The sequence below is a fragment of the Pterocles gutturalis genome, unplaced genomic scaffold (genome assembly GCF_000699245.1).
Source record: "Pterocles gutturalis isolate BGI_N339 unplaced genomic scaffold, ASM69924v1 scaffold14485, whole genome shotgun sequence".
NCBI classification, from domain to species: domain Eukaryota; kingdom Metazoa; phylum Chordata; class Aves; order Pterocliformes; family Pteroclidae; genus Pterocles; species Pterocles gutturalis.
In genome coordinates this window covers 68,962-87,790 of record NW_010143641.1, presented here as the reverse complement: position 1 = coordinate 87,790, position 18,829 = coordinate 68,962, and the positions used below count along the sequence as shown (strand labels likewise).

At 40.6% G+C, this 18,829-nt stretch overlaps 1 protein-coding gene across 1 annotated transcript in view; it reads left to right on the top strand.

The window, feature by feature from the left end:
- Positions 1 to 302: 302 nt before the first annotated feature.
- LOC104470041 (contactin-4-like) overlaps positions 303 to 18,829 on the top strand; it is a gene marked incomplete at its 3' end in the record, with an annotated part of 81,973 nt that continues 63,446 nt past the window's right edge. Inside the window, 3 exon segments of the mRNA XM_010084819.1 lie at positions 303 to 427; positions 1,682 to 1,857; positions 18,697 to 18,792. Coding sequence (XP_010083121.1) covers positions 1,716 to 1,857; positions 18,697 to 18,792 — 238 coding nt within the window.

The window sequence follows — 18,829 nt, the reverse complement described above, 5'->3', positions numbered from 1 at the left end:
TTTCCGTTTTTAAAGGTGAAACTAAGCATTCTGGTTTGAAGCGAGCTTTGCTATGACAATAGGATTGTACCTGTTCCCATTCATTTGAACTTTGGGTAAAGTTTCAGTCAGTGCTCTATTTAGTGCACAAACATTGTCGTGAATCTGGCAGTTCTTAAAAAAAAAAAAAGTCATTAACACATCTTTTCTAGGGTGAACGATGCACAGCCTCTTGCTGCTAAAATACTATTTTATATTTTAACACTGGGTACATGGAGATTCCATCTAGTATCTGTTACATTTTTCCTCTGTTTCATGCAGACGACAACACACTGCACGGGCCAGTTTTCCTTCAGGAGCCAAACAGCGTGATCTTCCCCTTGGATTCAGAGGAAAAGAAAGTGAAGCTGAGCTGCGAAGTCAGAGGAAATCCCAGACCAACCATTGGGTTTGTTGAGTGTTAAACTATTCTTTAGCACGATCTCCATGCTACAGCACTATCCCCCAAGAGCCTTTCCCCTGCGTGTATCATGCAGTATAACTTGGTGATGTCCCTGGAGTCTGTCATGATGCTGATAATAAAAACCTCAGGTATCAGGAAATCACCACGTATTGCACCACAACTGCAAAATTTGACCAAGAGTTCAAAAAGGTTATGAAGGGATCATAAATAGTCCTGGCTCCCAGATAACCATCCTTTTCTGTAAACATGGACAAAGCTCTTAATTGTTTTAAGCTTTAGTAATTGCTTTGGGATCCTTAGAAAAAAAGATGCTATACTGCCCTGCTGCTGCTGCTGTAAATCATTTCAGCTGCTGGGTTGGTTTTTTTTCCCTTCAGTGCTTTTCCTCATTTTGATCACCAAAGTAAATGCCACTGAAACTGATTAGTCGTCAGACCTCACCCACTGTGCTGTCTTCTGACACAACTGACTATTTAATGCAATAAACTCTGTTGATTCCCTGGCGCAAACACATGCAAATTCCTTCTCTGTAGGTTCTGTGGCTCCCTTGCAAGCTCCGAGGGCTGGAGGGGATGAGGGTTGCTGTAACTGGGGCACCGTGGTGCTGGAATTTCTCAGTGTCCCAGTTTGTGACAGCATCCGCTGTGAGTGAATTCTCTTAAGTTTAAAAACAAACAGCCAGCAAGTCGGGAGAGGAAAAGAAACCTCAGTGGACTTGAATGGTTTAAAGATCTTGTTTCTGGGATTTTCCCTTTTGCAAAATGATTCATTCCAAAGAGCAGCAGCACTAGCAACTACAGAAGCATTAATCATATCAGAGACTGAAATATATGTCAAGGATATTGCTCTTTCAGTTAAATACTGGAATATTTCAATACTGTGCAGGAAATTTGCATTTTCATGGAGTTTTTTTATTAATAGGTAGTCAAAGATGTTTTAAATCTTTATTTACTACATATTGTATATTCAAATCAAAGAATCATAAAATCATAGAATGGTTTGGGTTGGAAGGGACCTTAAAGATCATCGAGTTCCACCGCCCCTGCCATGGGCAGGGACACCTCCCACTAGCCCAGGTTGCTCAAAGCCTCATCCAGCCTGGCCTTGAACCCCTCCAGGGATGGGGCATCCACAGCTTCTCTGGGCAACCTGGGCCACTGCCTCACCGCCTGCACAGGAAAATACCCAAGAGTATCCATTACTACTAGCAGAATTTAACTTTGCTGTCTTGTGCTCTAGGTGGAAGTTAAATGGAACCAGTATTGACATTGGTATGGATTACCGCTACAGCGTGGTGGAAGGCAACCTGTTGATCAATAATCCCAATAAAACCCAAGATACTGGAACATACCAGTGTGTAGCAACAAACCCGTTTGGAACAGTTGTCAGCAGAGAAGCAAAGCTTCAGTTTGCTTGTAAGTAACCATGCAGCTTCTCTCTGTTCCTGCCGCACACTAGGAAAACTGAGAGAGCAATGCCAGCTTTCCTAACCTTGTCTAATACCTTACGTAGTATTCTCTTAGCTGATCATGGAGTAGAAAAAAACACCTGGATTTAGAGGGGTATTGTGAATGAGGAATAGGTACTTTGGTTTATGATTATTTACCTAAATTATATGTAGTATGTAGGGTAAAATGTCTTATTTCTTGAGAAAGAGGACACCTAGGGAAAGTATCTGGCACATGGGATCTCACCATTGATTTTTCCTTTCCTTGGAGAATTAAAGCTTCAATATATTTGAAGGAGCGTACTCTTTATAAGGAATAAATTCACGATGGCAGTTTTCACAAGTCCTGTATTTCAGTACTTAGGTACAAGTACTTTCAGGTACGGGTGATATTTTTTAATAACTTTTTTTTTTTGAGTTAAATTCAGAGTTGCAGCTTCTGGTCAAAAGCTAAGGATAACAAAAAATACAGGTGTTGATGTGACTTAGCATTATATCAAATTATGAAAAGCCGTCTTGAGGTCCAGGATATAAAGCCTATGAGAGTGGGTGAATGATAACGCAGGACTGCAAGTCATCTTTTTTCTCATGTACTTGCAAAGGTGAAGGCAGAGAATAGATACACAGGCTTATTCATCCATCATCTCTGTAATTTCTCCGTGCCATTGTCCTGGGAGGGGTGTACATAGCAGCTTTGTGATTACAGCAGGACCTACTATGAAATATCCTTGAGGAGTTCGAGGCAGTTCGTTCCCAGACATGAAGCCATCAGTAACGGTGAGCTGGGCTTTCAGTAGAGCTTAATGAAAGATGATTTTCACCGACTGGTAGAGAAGTTGATGTGCTCCAGCTACAACAATAAAAAGGTAAAAACGCCAATAAACACCAGGTTCACACAATACAGAGAGGTGATTTGTAATGAGAGGTATCACTGTGAGTAAAGTCAAGTCCTCTGTCTCCCCACGTAGTTTACAATGTATTATCTGTTTGCTTATGACCTGCTCATGTTTTTCGGTGACTGAAGGTGTGTTTTCACTCTGGATGGGTAATGAACAGCTTCCTCAAGACCAATCTCATCACTCCAGGTTTCAGTAGGTCAGGGTGATTGCTTCATAAATATTGCATTGGTCTGCTTCTCTGGAGACTGCGTGTTTCACAGCAGGTCCCGTCTTAAATCGTGGCCTGGTGAGCCTGGGAAGCATCATTTGGAGCAAAGCGCTTCAACACCCCCTTGGCTGGGGTCATCCTGTTTGCTGAAGTCAATTGTTTAAGGGACAAGCTGGGTACCAGGTTGCAGCTTCTTAGACGCTGGTCACCAGCTTCAAAGGGACTAGGAGGGAGGATGCCAATGCTGGCAAGTGCAGTTGCCACTCACTACTGGAGTGCAAATACATTGACATCCTTGCTAGTTTAAATTGTTATGAAATAAATAACCAGGAGCTTGCAAACGCAGAGAATTCTGTGCAAAGATTAAGAAACCTTCAAACTTTAACATTTCATCTTTGGTTCAGATACAGAATGTTTATTACATTCTGATTAATTTGTCTGTCTTGATGAATGATACCTCTGGAAAAATCTTTCAAGTTTTCTAGTTGACCAAATACAAATTTGGTTTGACTGATTCTTAGTTAAGAAGATTGAATTCAAAAACAAAGCTTGTTCTTTCCCAGTTAAAGTAATGATGGAGAACTTGAATAAACGTATTGAGTTTTATTCCTAAAATTTATTTTAGATTGCTAAAACAGCATAATCAGATTAGAAACATTTGGATTAAATAAAAATGAATTAGCATTTGTCAAGGTAGGCTCTGTGCTTTCACTAAACAGTAAGTCATTTTGTCTTGTATAATTGAAGGGATTGCAACCAGAATTAGCAGAATTATGAAATACACAGGGTGGTTTAAATTTATTACAAAAGCTCTGCCTCTAAGAACCAATAAAAATGGGCATCTGTATTAGTAACGCATGTTTTTCAGCCTTGATGTCCAAGCTGTGTGGATGCAGTATCACTGCTCAGTACTTGCACAAGCCACTACTTGCCTTTATGTGGCTTTACTCCAAACGTGATCATTTTTGAACGGCCTTCTGTAGGTTCTGCATGGAATAACCTAAAACACTGCATGGGGCAAACCTTTCTTAGCCACCGGAGAGCTCTCTTAAACCTGTTTGCTCTCAGTTCCTCTCTCAGGATTTTTTCCCTTTTATCAAGTTATTTTCCTAGAATTTACACCCTTGTCTGGCACCTAGGTTGCACACGCAGTCTCTGATCCAGCCCCAGCATTTCAGCTTGGTTTCTTGTGCCCCGCAATGTCTCATATGATGATTTAGCTGTGGAAAGCCATTTTGGTTAGAGGCTCGGGACTGTGCTGCTTAACCTGTCTGTAGCTTCCCCTCCATCCGATCAACCCCTATTTCCCATCCTGATCGCATGTTGTGTGATTTTTCTGTTATTTCGTTTTTATTTCTGAGGAAAGTTATTGCTGGGTCTTTTGACACTAATGTCTGGGGTTTTGAGCTTTCCCCCCCCTCCTCTTAAGAGTTAAATTCTGAATCTTGGGGCATCATTAATATATGTTCGTTCATTCTTCAAGGGCTGTATTATTCTTCTTTAGCATTTTCACTGAAGATTAAACTGTGATCTAGCTATTCAACCTCCTCTGGAGGGCAAAGAGGGTCAGCAATTTAATCCTTGAAATATGTATTTAGGTTACAAACTCATTACGATAAAAGTGCTAATATTTTCCCCCAATACTTGCTTTGTGATATGTCATTTACATTTCAGATTTGTTCTTCCCCCGCCCTCCCCCCATGCTGGTTGTCTCTGAAATGGAACATATTTTTGGAAAGTGAGGAATCTGCTGTGCCACAGTAACAGAATATGGATTAATGATACACTAAACCCTGTGCTTATAGCAAGACAGGCTCTCAGAAAATTAAAAAAGCTTTAAACTCTGAATATGGATTCTAATAATGTCCTTTCCAAAATGATATATGAAAACACAACTGAACTAGATTAAATTATGTGCATTTTATGTTAGGGGATGGGGCTTAGCTTGACAATTTTATTCACTGTTCCATAGTTTCTGTTTGGCAATAACACTGAAATCAATAAGAAGTTATGCCTGGAAAGAAGTGCAGCTCTGATGCGGCACTTTAGACATGTACCCACCTATTCAGACATGTGATTAAAGCTGCTTACTATGGCCCAGATCCCGCTTCTGTTTAAATCAAAGTTAGAACTTGTATTGATTTTTAGTGGCACCAGAGTTGGACCATACCCCTCAGAAAGTGGTGAAGATGCAGGTTGTTCTGCCTGCTCAGCTCACATTCTCTTTGTCATGCCAAAGGTACTGAGCAGGAGAGTGGTACAACGGGATGCGCTTTTATCAAGCATCCTTGCCAAATTGTTTCTACTGATTTGTGAAATAATTTACAAAACGGAACATCCATGCACACAGGTGCTGAAGGTTGCATTTATGCTCACATCTCCGTAGGCATAAAATCACAAAGTTGTGAACCCCTTTGCCCCTTGCCCAGGGTGGGTACCAGACGGTGTCTGCTCCTTCGCCACCTCACCTGCAGCAGCTAATCCATCCCTGAGACGGGGCCAAGGCTCTGCTCAGCTCTCCTGGCAGATGACCCCTGTCTTCTCCCGTGGAAACATCCCCAATGCTGGTAGATGAAATATCCTTTCCCTGCTGTGATAACTAGACTCGGCTTGTCCCTAAACTGCTCAGAAGGATTTGCAGTTTAACATTAAAATACTCAAGAGACAGTGGTACCTGCAGTAAGGCTGGTTTTAAAGATAAATCCTCTGGAGAGTGGATGAGCAGCCGTGGAGAAGTCCTTGCCTTTTTCATTGGTACTGATCTTTGTCACATGCTGTTGATTTTGGAATGAGTATCCGAAGAGGAAAATTGAGTTCAAATTGGTGCAGTTTTTCAGTCAGACCATTGTTTTGCCTCCCGTTGTTATAAGAACTGCCTAAAAGAGATATCTGTGAAACATGAGCTGTTAGAGAAATGGGATCTGCTTTTCAGGGGTTGGAGTCCTTCCTCTCACTCTGCACAGAAACACTTCTCTGCAATCCGTGTCTTTCTGAACCGTAGCAATTTTCTGTGAAGGAGTTTCCTTCGAATCTGGAATTTAACAGATCCATGCTAATGCTATGGGTATTTTCTGCAGTCAATAAAAATTATATTGAGACATCCATGGGGCTGAGGTACCAATTTTTAGAACAGAAATGAGTCCCCAGGAGAGAAGATGGTGGGTTGATGGGAGGCATCCTCGGAGGATGCTGGAGCAGCAGCAGCAAACCATTGCTGTGCTGCCCTGGGAGCCTGGGCTGCAGGCAGGTGAGATTAAATGAGAGGGGAAAGGTCTCCATCTCCCACAGACAGCCCCAGTCAAGCGAAATGGCTGATTTTGTATGTGGAATTCAGCCTGTTTTACTGTGTTTCAAGATTAAACCGTGCCTGGAGGGCAGGGTTTGCAGGTGGGTTTTTTTCCTGCCGCTAACCAGGGCAGCAGCCTCGGACTTACCTTTTGTACATTTTCCATTGGATTATTCATTGACAGAAACTCTTAACTTTCTTCTTTGTTACTGTGAACATGCTCCTAACTGCAGGGAATCACACTATTGTTTCTTTTTTTCCCCCCACGCTTTATTAAAGGAATTTGTTTTATAGAAGTGTTTCTGTGAAAATAATTGTTATGCATGAATTAGCAGCTAGGACTCAGCGCTGTGCAGTGCAAATGGTAACGGAAAATACAGTAATAATGCAGTTGTAATGAGAATACTTTGGGGCTTTGACCTACCATCCCAAAATAATTTCACTGTGATGGTAGAAAAAGAAAATTACTCCCAACATTATACTGAAAAGGATTTTTTTTCAATATTCCCATTGCTGGAATGATTCCTGTTATATCTTGTACCCGAGCAAATCCCATAATTTTTGCTATTAGTTGCTAAGAAACAAATTATAATTGCTGCTCAAATTCTTTACTGTTGTACCCTCTTATTGCCCTGAAGTGCATTCATTTTCTTCTTGGAGATTAAATGATCAATGAAGGAATTCTTTCAAGAACAATTAATAATGAAAACATTTTCAGAGAACCGCCAAAGTATCTGCCTTGCGTTGCCTCAACAAACAAGTGCAACAACAATCGCGGTGATTGATCAACGAAGCAATGCGCTGCCGCTCGGCTGAATGAGGCATTCGGCACGCAAATTAAATCATTTCCGCAGTGATTACTAACGGCTGAGTGTTGAGAAAAGATGTTGTGTTTTAAAACCTCCTGGAAATGAAGGAGACAGAGCGTTTGGGTTGGTTTTTTCCAGAGTCAGGCTACAGCTGGGGCGATGGGTGTGTGCGGCTCCGCTCGTCCCGCAGCAGCCCGTCGGTCGCTGGCACGTGTCCCTTCAGGAAGTTTACTTTTTCAAGGATTTTCTGCTTTTGAAGGGCAGAAACGCCGTTTGGTGCATTTTCCTGGCTCCTTCCTTTTTCTGGTGCTCTGAGAGTACTTGTGAAGACCCCCTGTCCACATGGCTCGCTTTCTTATACACACCCCAAAATCTCTCACTGTCTCATTTTTTCCCTTTGAAGTCTTTGAGAGCCTCTAAAATCTTAACTCAGCTGTGCAAAGTGCTTGTCGGTGTTAGAGAACTGTCTCACCACCTCTGCACCTTTGCCACACAGTCTCTGATGAGCAAAAAACTAGGCTAAGCCTCACATAAGCTCTTCTTTTTTCTTTTTTTTTTTTTTTTTTTAATGAATAGGACCAACAGGGAGTATGTAGGAGAGGATAGATATGTAACCTACTTAACTTAATTTGTGATAGAAATAACTTAGAACAGAAATGTAGAATTTATACCTGCTTTGTTTCCACCCAGGGGTTATAAATAAGATGAATACATGATTGCCTAAAGCAGTGGCAGGGCATTTGTAAATAATCAGCACACCTTCTCTCAAAGCTAGCAATCTTGTAAGCCTGCAGTGTCATTTAGGGAAACGTATTTCAGTTGATATCATACAGAAATAGTGCTGCTGAGAGCAGGGACTGTTGCAGGGGGAGGTGCTATGTCCCAGTCCAGGCGCGGTGTTGGAGGGCTGTGGCCGGGAGCTGCCACCATCACCTCTGGGCATCACACTGCGATGAGCTTGAGATCACGAGTCGGTCACAGTCTCTGCCTGCTTGCTCTCTCCATTACAGATGTTAGAGGTGAGTCAGGTCTGTGAACCGTTGCTGTTCAGGGTTCCGTGATGAGCCTCAAACCACGTGAACATCTGTGGTTGCAGCTACAGCTTCTTTTGGTCCAGGTTCTTTCCTGTTACAAACCTTTGCAAACATGTTGCAAAAACTAATCCTAGAGTGGCACAAATGTCTGAAGAGCCATAAGTTTTTGCGGCATACTGTAATAACTTTTTCTGGTTTTTTGTGTCCATTGGATAGAAAATAGGAAAAGGAATCAAGAGATATTTGTTATTTTCTCAGTCATTAGGATGCTTCTTGTAACATCTCCCCTTTTGGCTGTAAATCCCCTGCTCTGTCAAATGAAATAATGCTATTTACCTAGTTTGAAGAAATAATCATTATCCTTAGGGTGATCCTTACTGATTCTATATCTATGCAAATCAGTGTTGTCTTTAAATATATAGAAAATAGCAGTTACAGGACCCCCTGCTCAAGGGCAGACTATACCCAAAGGCCAGAGGTGGACTCTGTAAGAAAATTTCTGTTCCTGATGATGGGATGCAAGGCCAGTGCAGAACAATTTTATCCTGTTGGCTGCTTTTTAATTGTTTTATTTTTTCTTTCCTATTTTCCTTCTGGGAAGCAAAACCAGGGAGTCAATGTTGGCATGCAAAGGACAGCAGGGCTTTAAATATGTTTGTCAAAAGTTGTCCCATGTTAGTTTTCCTGTCTGCAACAAACGTGACTGCCATTTCATAATTCATTAGACATCAGAGATGAACAGAAAGAAAAAATATCTCCTCTTTCTAAGAGATGCTGCCTAGCATCATAATGTGCATTTCCATAGGCAAACCAAACCCCCAGATACCCTCTGAGGATTGGGATCTCTGTGGGGTCTTTTTCATTTGTGTTTCTAGTAATTTTTCTTTGAAACTTCTAGCTGAGAGAGCTTCTGTCACATTATTTTACATTTTTGGGGGTCTGAATTTGCATTCATTTAGCTGCGCAGAGTAAGAAGGTGCAGCTGAGCACGCTGCAGCGGGGAACACGAGGGAATGCTCAGCGATGAAGTGGGAGGGCTGTGCAGTGTCTCCTGCCAGCAGTGGAAGTACAGCTTTCTGTCTATTGCAGAATCGTCTGTGCTGGAAGAGAGTGTGCGAATAACGCATTGTTTTGCTAGGAAAATATAAAAAACTTCTGAGAGTGAAATAACTCTCTTCAAGTTAACCTAAGGGGAAATGTCTGCCCAGATTTTCCAGATTAAAGTAATAAAATAAAATTCTCCAAGTCCTCAGCATTTTGTCTGAAGCAGAAGAGTTGCTTCAAAACAAACATTTGAAATATTTCCTATAAAAAGAAGGTAAACAGGCAACTTTTATGAAATGGAACATAAAGTCGAGGAGCACTTTTTTTCTATGATGTTACCAAAAAAAAAAAAAAAAAAAAAGAGTGATTTGATTTGGGAAGACAACAAGCTAAGAGCTTAGCTCTCTGCTAAGAGCCCCTGTTCCCCTGTAAGATGAGTGGCATGAAGGAAAGCAAAAAAGCACAGGGGCTGCCGTGTTGCCTATTCAGAAGCAAGGATCAAATCCCAGCGAGTTGCTGAGATATAATGTGCCAGGAGGGGCTGCCCCAGTGAGGACAAGGAGATCAGGCTTGGTGTGATGGAGGAAGGAGAAAGCGGTCTGAGCACGATGGAAGGATCTGTGAGACCAGCAGCATTGGTAACGCTCAAGGAAAAGCTGTCGCAGTCTTTGGAGTGTGAGGTAAAAGCCTGAGGAGGAATTTTAGCCATGTGGGGAGACAAATCAGTCGGTCTTTGATAGATGGTGGCCAGAAAGACTTGGCAAGATTTAAATGTAGTCTCAATATGAGAACCCAGATAAGAGATGTGAAAGTCCAAGATGATATGTAGGCCAGAGATGTGAGTGATGGGGAGGGCTTGGGAGGAAAGCAAGATCTTGGCTTGCACACCAACACACCGGCTTTCTGCTTTCCTCACCCAAGTGTGGCCGTTTGCAGCTCGCTCCTGCGAGCCCTTCTCCTTGGCCCTTCTCTGAAAATGTCTGGGTTGAGTTCAAACCCATGACTCCTCCAGCTGCACATCTCTTCTCATCACTTATCTAAGTTCAGCCTTCAGAGCAAACCCAACTGTGAAAATCCTCCAGCTGCAGATGGCCCCACGGCAAAGGCTTCCCTGAGAATTTTTGTGTCTTGTGAAAACGATAGCAGTTTCTGTGCATGAAGGATCAGGGAGTCCCTGAGAATTTTTGTGTCTTGTGAAAACAATAGCAGCTTCTGTGCATGAAGGATCAGGGAAAGGAAAGGTCTAGAAGCCCAGACTGGACCTGGCCACTTGGTAAAGATGCACAGACAGTACTTTGTTTAATGCCTACACTAATAAAGTCTAAGCAAAGGTATTTTCCAAAAGAGAGGCAGAGTAGGGAAATGGCAAGATGTTTACCTCTAAAACTCTTTTTTCCCAGTGAAGTAGAAATTCCAGAGAAATTTCTGTTCTAAAGGTCAAATTAGAAAGCTTTCCTCCCCGGACTTGTAAACTGTTTCAGAAATCAGCGGCTCTAAAAATTATTCATTAGAACACCAGCTCTTAAACTAAAATTCTATTAAGCTCCATATCAAAGGGAGTTTTATTCCGAGCTGCGTAGCCCGCTGTGTAGACACAACAGCAAGGACATGGGCAGAAGAACTTAATCTTTGTGTATTTGTGAAAGGGATGACATAAAACCCTCCTTTTAAGAAGTCAGGCACAGGTTTTATAGAGACAGTGTTTAGAGATATTAGAGCCATAAATATCAGGAGGCAAATCTTGTCAAGTGTTTCAAGAGCAAAAAGCTTTAATGCTTTTGTGGGTGCTAGTCATCAGTTAAAGTGCTTTCAGCCTGCCTTCATATATATGGGCTATGATTTCTTCAAACCAGTGTCCTCTAAAATCTGAAGTTGATTGAGATGCACTAGAATCTCATCTTCAAGACTATTTTATGGGCCAAATTAGCATAGTTTATAGTCCACAGACAATGAAGTCGTATTATTCTATGGGCAGTGAAGCAAATGACTTCTGCCTCCATCTGGTTGTGTATTTTGTCCAGGATATGAAGGCATGCTCTGTTGTATAGGGAGAGTTATGCAAATGTGATTAAAACAATTTGGAAGAGGGCATACAAGCTATCCCTTGTTAGAAAGTTCTTTATTCAGTCTGAATCAGGAAGACTTGGCCACACTCTCTGGTCTCTTTTTTTCTTTTGTTCACCAAGGTCTTGTTGCCAACATGTTCAGAATACCCTTGAGATAAGTCATAATGGTCTTTAATAATAAAAATATCCCATTGACTTTGATTCAAGGACTGCATATGACCTTAAACATCATTCTAAATCTTAAATTGCTGGGATCATCTTAAAACTGTAGAAGGGGTATGAGAAGGCAAACCCTATTATGCTCTGTAAACCTCTTTAAGTCATGCTTGAAAATTGACTTTAATTTCTTGGCTGTATCTGTGTACATAAGTGGATTGTGCATTTTACATATACGAAGAGGTAACTACCCCTTACCTATATCATTACTTTACTTCCTATCCTATGGGTGCTTCGAAGTTCATTTAATATATGTACTAAAAGCCAATTCTTACTGAATTAATATTTAACCATTCAACTTTCTTGTATCCAAGCCTCAAGGGTGAAATACCAAACCAAAGACCCCATGCAATTTGTATGGGCTAAAAAACCCTTTTTAAAAAGTACTGATCAAAGGATTTGTTGATAATCTAACCTGAAGTATTAGAGACCTAATGGAAGACATATTTTTAGTACAGTTACAATGATAGTTTAGTATATATAGATATATTTTTTTTTAAATATAGATGTTTTTAGTACAGTTACAACTGCCTCTGGAGTTGCTTTGTCTGGACAGCATGATGGTGTTAGAAGGTTTCATTCCCCTTGGATGGGCCTGGCTAGGACTATTTTTATACATTTGCTACTACTGCTGTATTAACTGCTCTTTCTTCATTGATTCCTGCCTCTCTCATGTCTGAGGTTTCCTCTATGTTTTATATTGGCTGTGTTCTTGCTTGTGGTTCTCTGTGTTCCACCCAGACCCACTTCTGCACAGTCCTGGGCTGCATTCCATTGGGGAGGAGGAGCTGTGGGTCGTGCTCACAGCGTGGAGATGTCTGGTTTCATCCCGCGGCCGCACGAGCAAGACCTCTGCAGTTATCTTCTTGTCATATTCTCAGGGTCCCTTATTACCATCCCTTGTTTTTCGTTCAAGAACATCCTCTGTTGAGGTTCATAGCTCACTCTGTAAGGATAACAAGCCATTTGAAGATATAGATAGACATATAGATACAGGTATTATGCTTTGGTAGCTACTTGCTATTAACATTGACTCAGTAGAGGGATATAACTGATGTGTTATCAAATTTGTCTTACAAAAGTCTCTAGAGATAGACTTCAAGTAAAATATAGCAGCATAAAAGCCACTAACAGGTTTTTTTCTTTAAGCCTGAATATTAGTCCTGTTTTGTTTTGGAAATTAAAACTCAGTGATGTATAAATAAGTGATTGATGTATGTAAGTTTTGTTAGAATATAGTAAAAGGCAAAATAGTTTTGTATCAGTTAAACAAGAATAATAGATAAAAATAGCATTGACACTGCTTTTCTAATCATCAGGAAAAAAACAAATGTGATGACAAAGAGTTCACTAATGGTGTGTGAGTTTTTGACAGTCTGCCATTCAAGACAATGTACAGCAGTGCTTCCTTCTACAAGGGATATAGTCACATAAATTGGCTTTCTAAAAGACATGCAGGCACCTGTCACCATCGATTTGAATCATTTACTATTCATGTAATTTTCTATAATGTTTTTGGTTTTGTTTAATAGTTCTAAAATAGCCCTCTTGCGTAGAGCATTCTCTCTTAATTTCAGAATAAGCATAATTGGGAAATAATTTTGGATTCTAAAAGTATGCTACTCGTTAAAAAAAAAAAAAAAAGAAAACAACACAAACCATGGAAGCCCCCCTCTGGCAAACAAAGGCAGGCAAAACAGAGCTTAGCTCTCATAAAAAATAGGGATCTCTCTGTCAAATCACCGATGACCTGAGACTTGCAGCCTCCTGAGGGAAGCCTCGCTGTGCTGGTCTGGTTTCCAGGGCACACCGGCTTCAGCAGCTGAGTTATTTCCACATTGTAGCCAATAATGGGAACCAAGCAGTCCTCGCGTACGAACGCTGTAAGCGCTCTGCTTGGGCAGAGGTCTTAAAGATAGAGCAATCAGTGGAGCTGTAAATGAGAATGGATATAAGTACAAAAAGCAGAGGTCAAATATTACACTGCCCTCGCCGGTGGGAGCTTGCGGGGAAGTGAGCGGGCCTGGTCTTGCTTGTTTGCTCATACTTCGGTGTCATTGGTGAAATATTTCTTTTAAAGAGCAAACTTTGATTTCCAGGACTTACCTAGTGGTGACTTAGAAAAAGAATTACCAAATTACGTAAATAAAGTACAAGCCCGAGTAGGTCCTAATAAAGGATAAAAGGCTACAGCTCTTTTGTTTTGCTTATAATTGAATCTTCTTTGCTATAAAGTCTGATTTTTGTACATAAAACTTGGGGAAATTTTTCATTGCTCTAGCCAAAGTTGGATAATTCTAACTGTGAAGAGCCATATGTTTTTGATTAAAATTTCCATATGCCATTTACTGAGACAAACTACCCAGTCTTAAGGGGCTTTGGATTGTTCCAGATTGTTTAAGCTTTTATTAAACCACATTTGAGGTTTTGGAAGGAGGTTATTCAATGCAATACCCTACCCAAACTGAAAAGCTGAAGCTGATGGGATTGACAGCTGCTGCTGGCACCTTCTGGGCTTTTAAGTGTTTTTGAGGAATAAGCATCTGTATCAGGCTGGCATCACTTACCGGTACCTGTGTAAGTTGTGTCAGTAAATTTTAAGGCAGAGTTTTAATGGAGGCTACAGAAAAATCTAATAATGCAAGAAAAGACATTCAAGCTCCAATTAAAGGGTGGGTGTTAGCGTGCACATGCTAATAGCGTATTGCACTCTAGTGCATTTCAGCATCAGATGTCAAGGTTTTGTGCAAATATTAGCTAATTAAATCTCTTTGGAGACACACAGTTTAAGTACTCATCCTTAGATGAGCAAACTTTGACTCAGAGAAGTTAAATTACTTTCCCAAAGTCATGCAGTCGCTAGTACAGTGGTGTCAGTAGTACAAATCGATGTATTTTTCACGGGTTAAATACATACAACTTTATACTCACATAGGTCTGTTAAGTCTGATTTAGAATTGATACTGTGGAGATGATGAAATTTAAATGGCATCCTCATTCCTTCATTAAATAAGGTCTGAGTAACAGTGTTAATCGCGATAACCTGTCCGCATTCCTGTTACACCTCCTTGTTAAATTCTCCTCTTTGCGCTGAAAACATTACTAATGGCGTCCTCATGTTATGATGGACTTACTGGAGCTTATACAGTATTTTTCTATTTTCCGTAGAGTTGTTAGTTTAGTATTGTGTGTTCCCAATAAGCTTTGGCAGGACATTGACCTCCAGAATTGGAAAACATTAATATTTTCTTCCTCAGTGGTTTCTCTTAATCAGTTTTGACAATTGCTTTCTAAATAGAGAATGCCCAAGTTAAACAGGGCAAAAACTAATATGCAAGTGTATTCTTTCCTAAACAGTCATACAAATATCTAATCTTGATTATTTAAAATGAAAGCCTGATCTGTGAGTTATTCATAGGTGCAAGTGACCTAGGATTTCTCGTGCAGGCACAGGCTGCTGTGATTAGTTAGTGTAAGTTTACATCCTTCTTGCATCTGCTACACTGTGTTGCTTCCTTTTTGATTGTATGGATAGAAACAGTATTTTTTCATGGTCATACACTGCCCAGTGCCACAAATCCTCAAATCTCCAAGTTGTTGGACAGATCTACTTTCACCAAAAGTACATGCAGAGATGCTGGCTCCAACAAGAAGCAGTTTCTGTTCATGGAAGCAGTCTTCAATTCTGGTCATGTTTTGTTTGTTTCATGCATAAATATTTTTATTGAAATTAAAACTCCCTTCTTTTTTGATCTGTGCAATGATAAATCACTGTAATTGAAGCAATTCAAACCCTAAAAACTTTAATTAAGTCATGAAGATGCCTGCATGCTAAAACTTAATGAATTTATCACTTCCAGGCATTGTTTTGCTTCATCTTCTTCTCTCTTCTGTTCACCAACGCTCATTGCATTATGTCTAACATGTAACTGCAAACTGCTTAAATGACCGTGTCTTTTATTTCTGTTATAAGGTATTCAGTACCCCATGGGATACTTAAATTAATTAATCATGATGTGATTATTTTCTGATTTCTTATATACTATGTTGTCAGGTCCCAGGGAGCCAACCCCAGGGACTCTCAGATCTGCTAGTGGGCAGCAGTCTGGCTTCCAGACCTCCTCCTCCTTCCCTGTATTTCACAGAATCATAGAATCACAGGATTGTTTGGGTTGGAAGGGACCTTAAAGACCATCTAATTCCGACCACCTGCCATGGGCAGGGACACCTCCCACTAGACCAGGTTGCTCAAAGCCTCATCCAGCATTCTGCACCCATTTGAACAGAAGTTTGTAGGAAAGATTTTTGTCCCCTTTGCACAGAATGTGAAAGCAGAAGAGAACCTCTTTAATCTGCACATCACTAATCTCTATGCTTTGTAACTCTTCAACAACACTAATATTGTTCCTGATTTCTTGGGAAAATTGCAAGGCAATGTTTAAATGAAATTTCTTATTAATAAAATCCTAATGATATCATAGTTAATTCAAGTTACTCTTTAGGTATTGCAAAAATAAAATTGAAGTGTGGATTTCAGAATGCACCAGCATAATCAGCCTAATCAGTTTGATGAGACATTAGTCTTTCTTGTAATTATCTTAATCTTGTTAGTTTCCTCAGAGCCAGATTTGAAGCCCATGCACGAGGCTTTTCAGAATTGACAGTTGACTTTCAAAGTGTGATAGTTTGCACTACAAGTGATAGTGATGGATGCTCTATTTTGTTTGCTGCCTCCAATTGATTTTGACTGTTTTTCCATCCTTTCCTAGTTGTTCATCCAAGCAGAGACTTCCTGGTAGCGGTCCTTTTCTTGTCATAAATATATAGCTCTGTTTTGTCAAAAAATAGGGTTATTTCTTCCTTGAAAAAAAAAAAAAAAAAAAAAAAAAAAGGTAAAGGACTAGATTTGCATTTAAACTATTGAGTCATGCACTTTTTCTCCATAATATCATAATCAAGAGTTGCTGGGTCACCAAGCAGGTGGCTCTTTCTTGTGATTAGTAATGAAAGACCTTTCCCATTCCCTCCCCTGTGATTAACAGAAGAATCCCCTAGAGCACTGTGTAAGTAGGCTTAAACACGCAGGCTCAGAGTTGATGCAGTTTTTCTTTCTTCCAAAGCAGACCTCCGTATGGCTTTTTTAGGAGTCAGGCCTGAAAAGTGAATTCTGTATAATCACTAAAATGTTTTGTCTATATATATGCATGGGCCATCATGTATTAGTTCTGTCAGCATGGAGGAAGATATAAATAGCTAAATAGTGACATGGAGAATCTGCCACTAGTGCACACATATGTGTATGTGTGTATGAATATGTGTATCTAAAGCACCTGCTTTGTTGACTGGCGTTTGTTTTGCTTTTACTTTGCTCTTCGTTTATTAGAAATGATATTCATGCAAAAAAAATTTCTTAATACCACATTTATTCCTTCAGGCATCATTTTGCTTTTAGGCTAGTATTCCTCATGCAACTGTGCTCGGTGAGGATGGGATCCAATCTTGTGTCTGTATGCCATCAAAATATATTTAAATTTATGGGACTGGCAGGTGACCAGAGGAGTGTAATGGCAGTTTCTGAAAAGTGCCATTCCACCTTTTTTATAGAACTTTGGACAGAAAAATTATATCTCTCTATTTTCATTGATAATGGGTTTTCTTCTCTTTTCTTTCTATCTTTTTGCCTACACCAAAAAAAGACAGAAGGACAAAGCAAATCATGCTGCTCAAAGTTACAGGCTCAGACTATGACTTGAGGCTAGGAAACTCCGTGTTTTATTGTCTCCCTGTACCTACACAGAGTCTGAACAAACAGCTCACACTGGTGAACCTGCTCTTGAATTGATACCCAGGGTAAATTTGGACTGGTTTTAGTAAGCGTAGTTTTGAACCTCCAGTGTGACCCCATTTTGCCCAAAGAGTGTGATAATGCAGCGGCCTCAGCACCTAACGATGGGTTTGATAGGCGTTGCTTCTGTCCGCGGGCTGGGGCAGAAGAAAGATGGGGAAGTGCCAGGTTTGAACGAGTTTTGCTTTCACTAATAATTCACTGCAGTGCAGCAGGCTTTTTAAGTCCCCGCAATATTTATCCACTAAAATGCAAATAAAAAAACCTGAAATAATATAATAATAAGATCCCAGGAGTGATGTGTAAGGGTATGGCAGAGCTGTGCTGGAAATCTCACAGTGACTGCTAGCACTGGAACAGATTGGTCCTCACTGCTTCCACTGTAGTTCCCCTTTTGCCTCAATTTGGCTTTAGTGGGAAGGGTCCATGAAGAAGGTTTCTAAAACGAAGCAGTGCCTTCTTCCAATTTTTTTTTTTTTTAAGTATGCGTGTCAGTGCTTCCAGAAAATATTTTCAAGAGAGCATGAAAATCAAGGCTTATTTTCTCAACCTTGTAACCTTCTTATAATGTTCCTACTAGTTCCTGTTGTTAAATATTTATCACCTGCGTGTTTTCTCTGGTTCCCAACTGCACTGGCAACAGGTTTGTAGCCATCAAACCACGGATCAGCTACACTGGAAGCAAAAAAAATTGAAATCATAGAATCATAGAATAGTTTGGGTTGGAAGGGACCTTAAAGATCATCGAGTTCCACCCCCCCTGCAAGGGATTGTTAACAATAAAAGGCTACCAAAGTGATTCAGTGTGTTAGCGCTCCTGTGCAGCAGCCAATGGTGCTGATCAATACCTGGTGCCACTGCTCATCTCACAGAGAGTCACCTTGTCACTTAATAGCAAGTTTTTTGAATTCAGTGTGCAAGGAGAGAAGAGAGAGTTGCATTTTTGCAGTGCATGGCCCCTGAAGGAGAGGAAAAGGAGCGAGGTGGAAGGAGGAATTTCATTTCATTAAAGCACTGTGGCTAACATACAGCTAATACTAGAGACTTTCTTATGGGAAAGGAAGGGTTTCTACACGTGGGTTGCAAGGACCCCAGTAACGAGCCTCGTAAAGTGAAACCAGCTTATAATTGAAGGTAGGGATTGTTTAAGGCAGTAGTTATTTATACATTCATAAAATGAAACTATACATTCATAAAATGAAACTCCATCAGCATTACAGGTTGATGGAGTTTTCTCTAGGTGTGGGTAAATTAGCACCTTTTCCCCACCAACACCTGTGCCAAGCTGATGTTCGCTTTGTTTCTGTGTCACACCAGCAAAGTCCTCATTAACCTTCTCTCCTCCTCATGAGTAGAAACCATTAAACTCCCTTTAATTAGATTTCTTTCTCTCTTGGCAGATCTGGAGAACTTCAAAACCAGAACGAGAAGCACGGTGTCGGTCCGGCAGGGCCAGGGCATGGTGCTGCTCTGTGGGCCACCGCCGCATTCCGGAGGTAAAGCTGTTTCCTTCTCTTGCTTGCAGTGATTTGC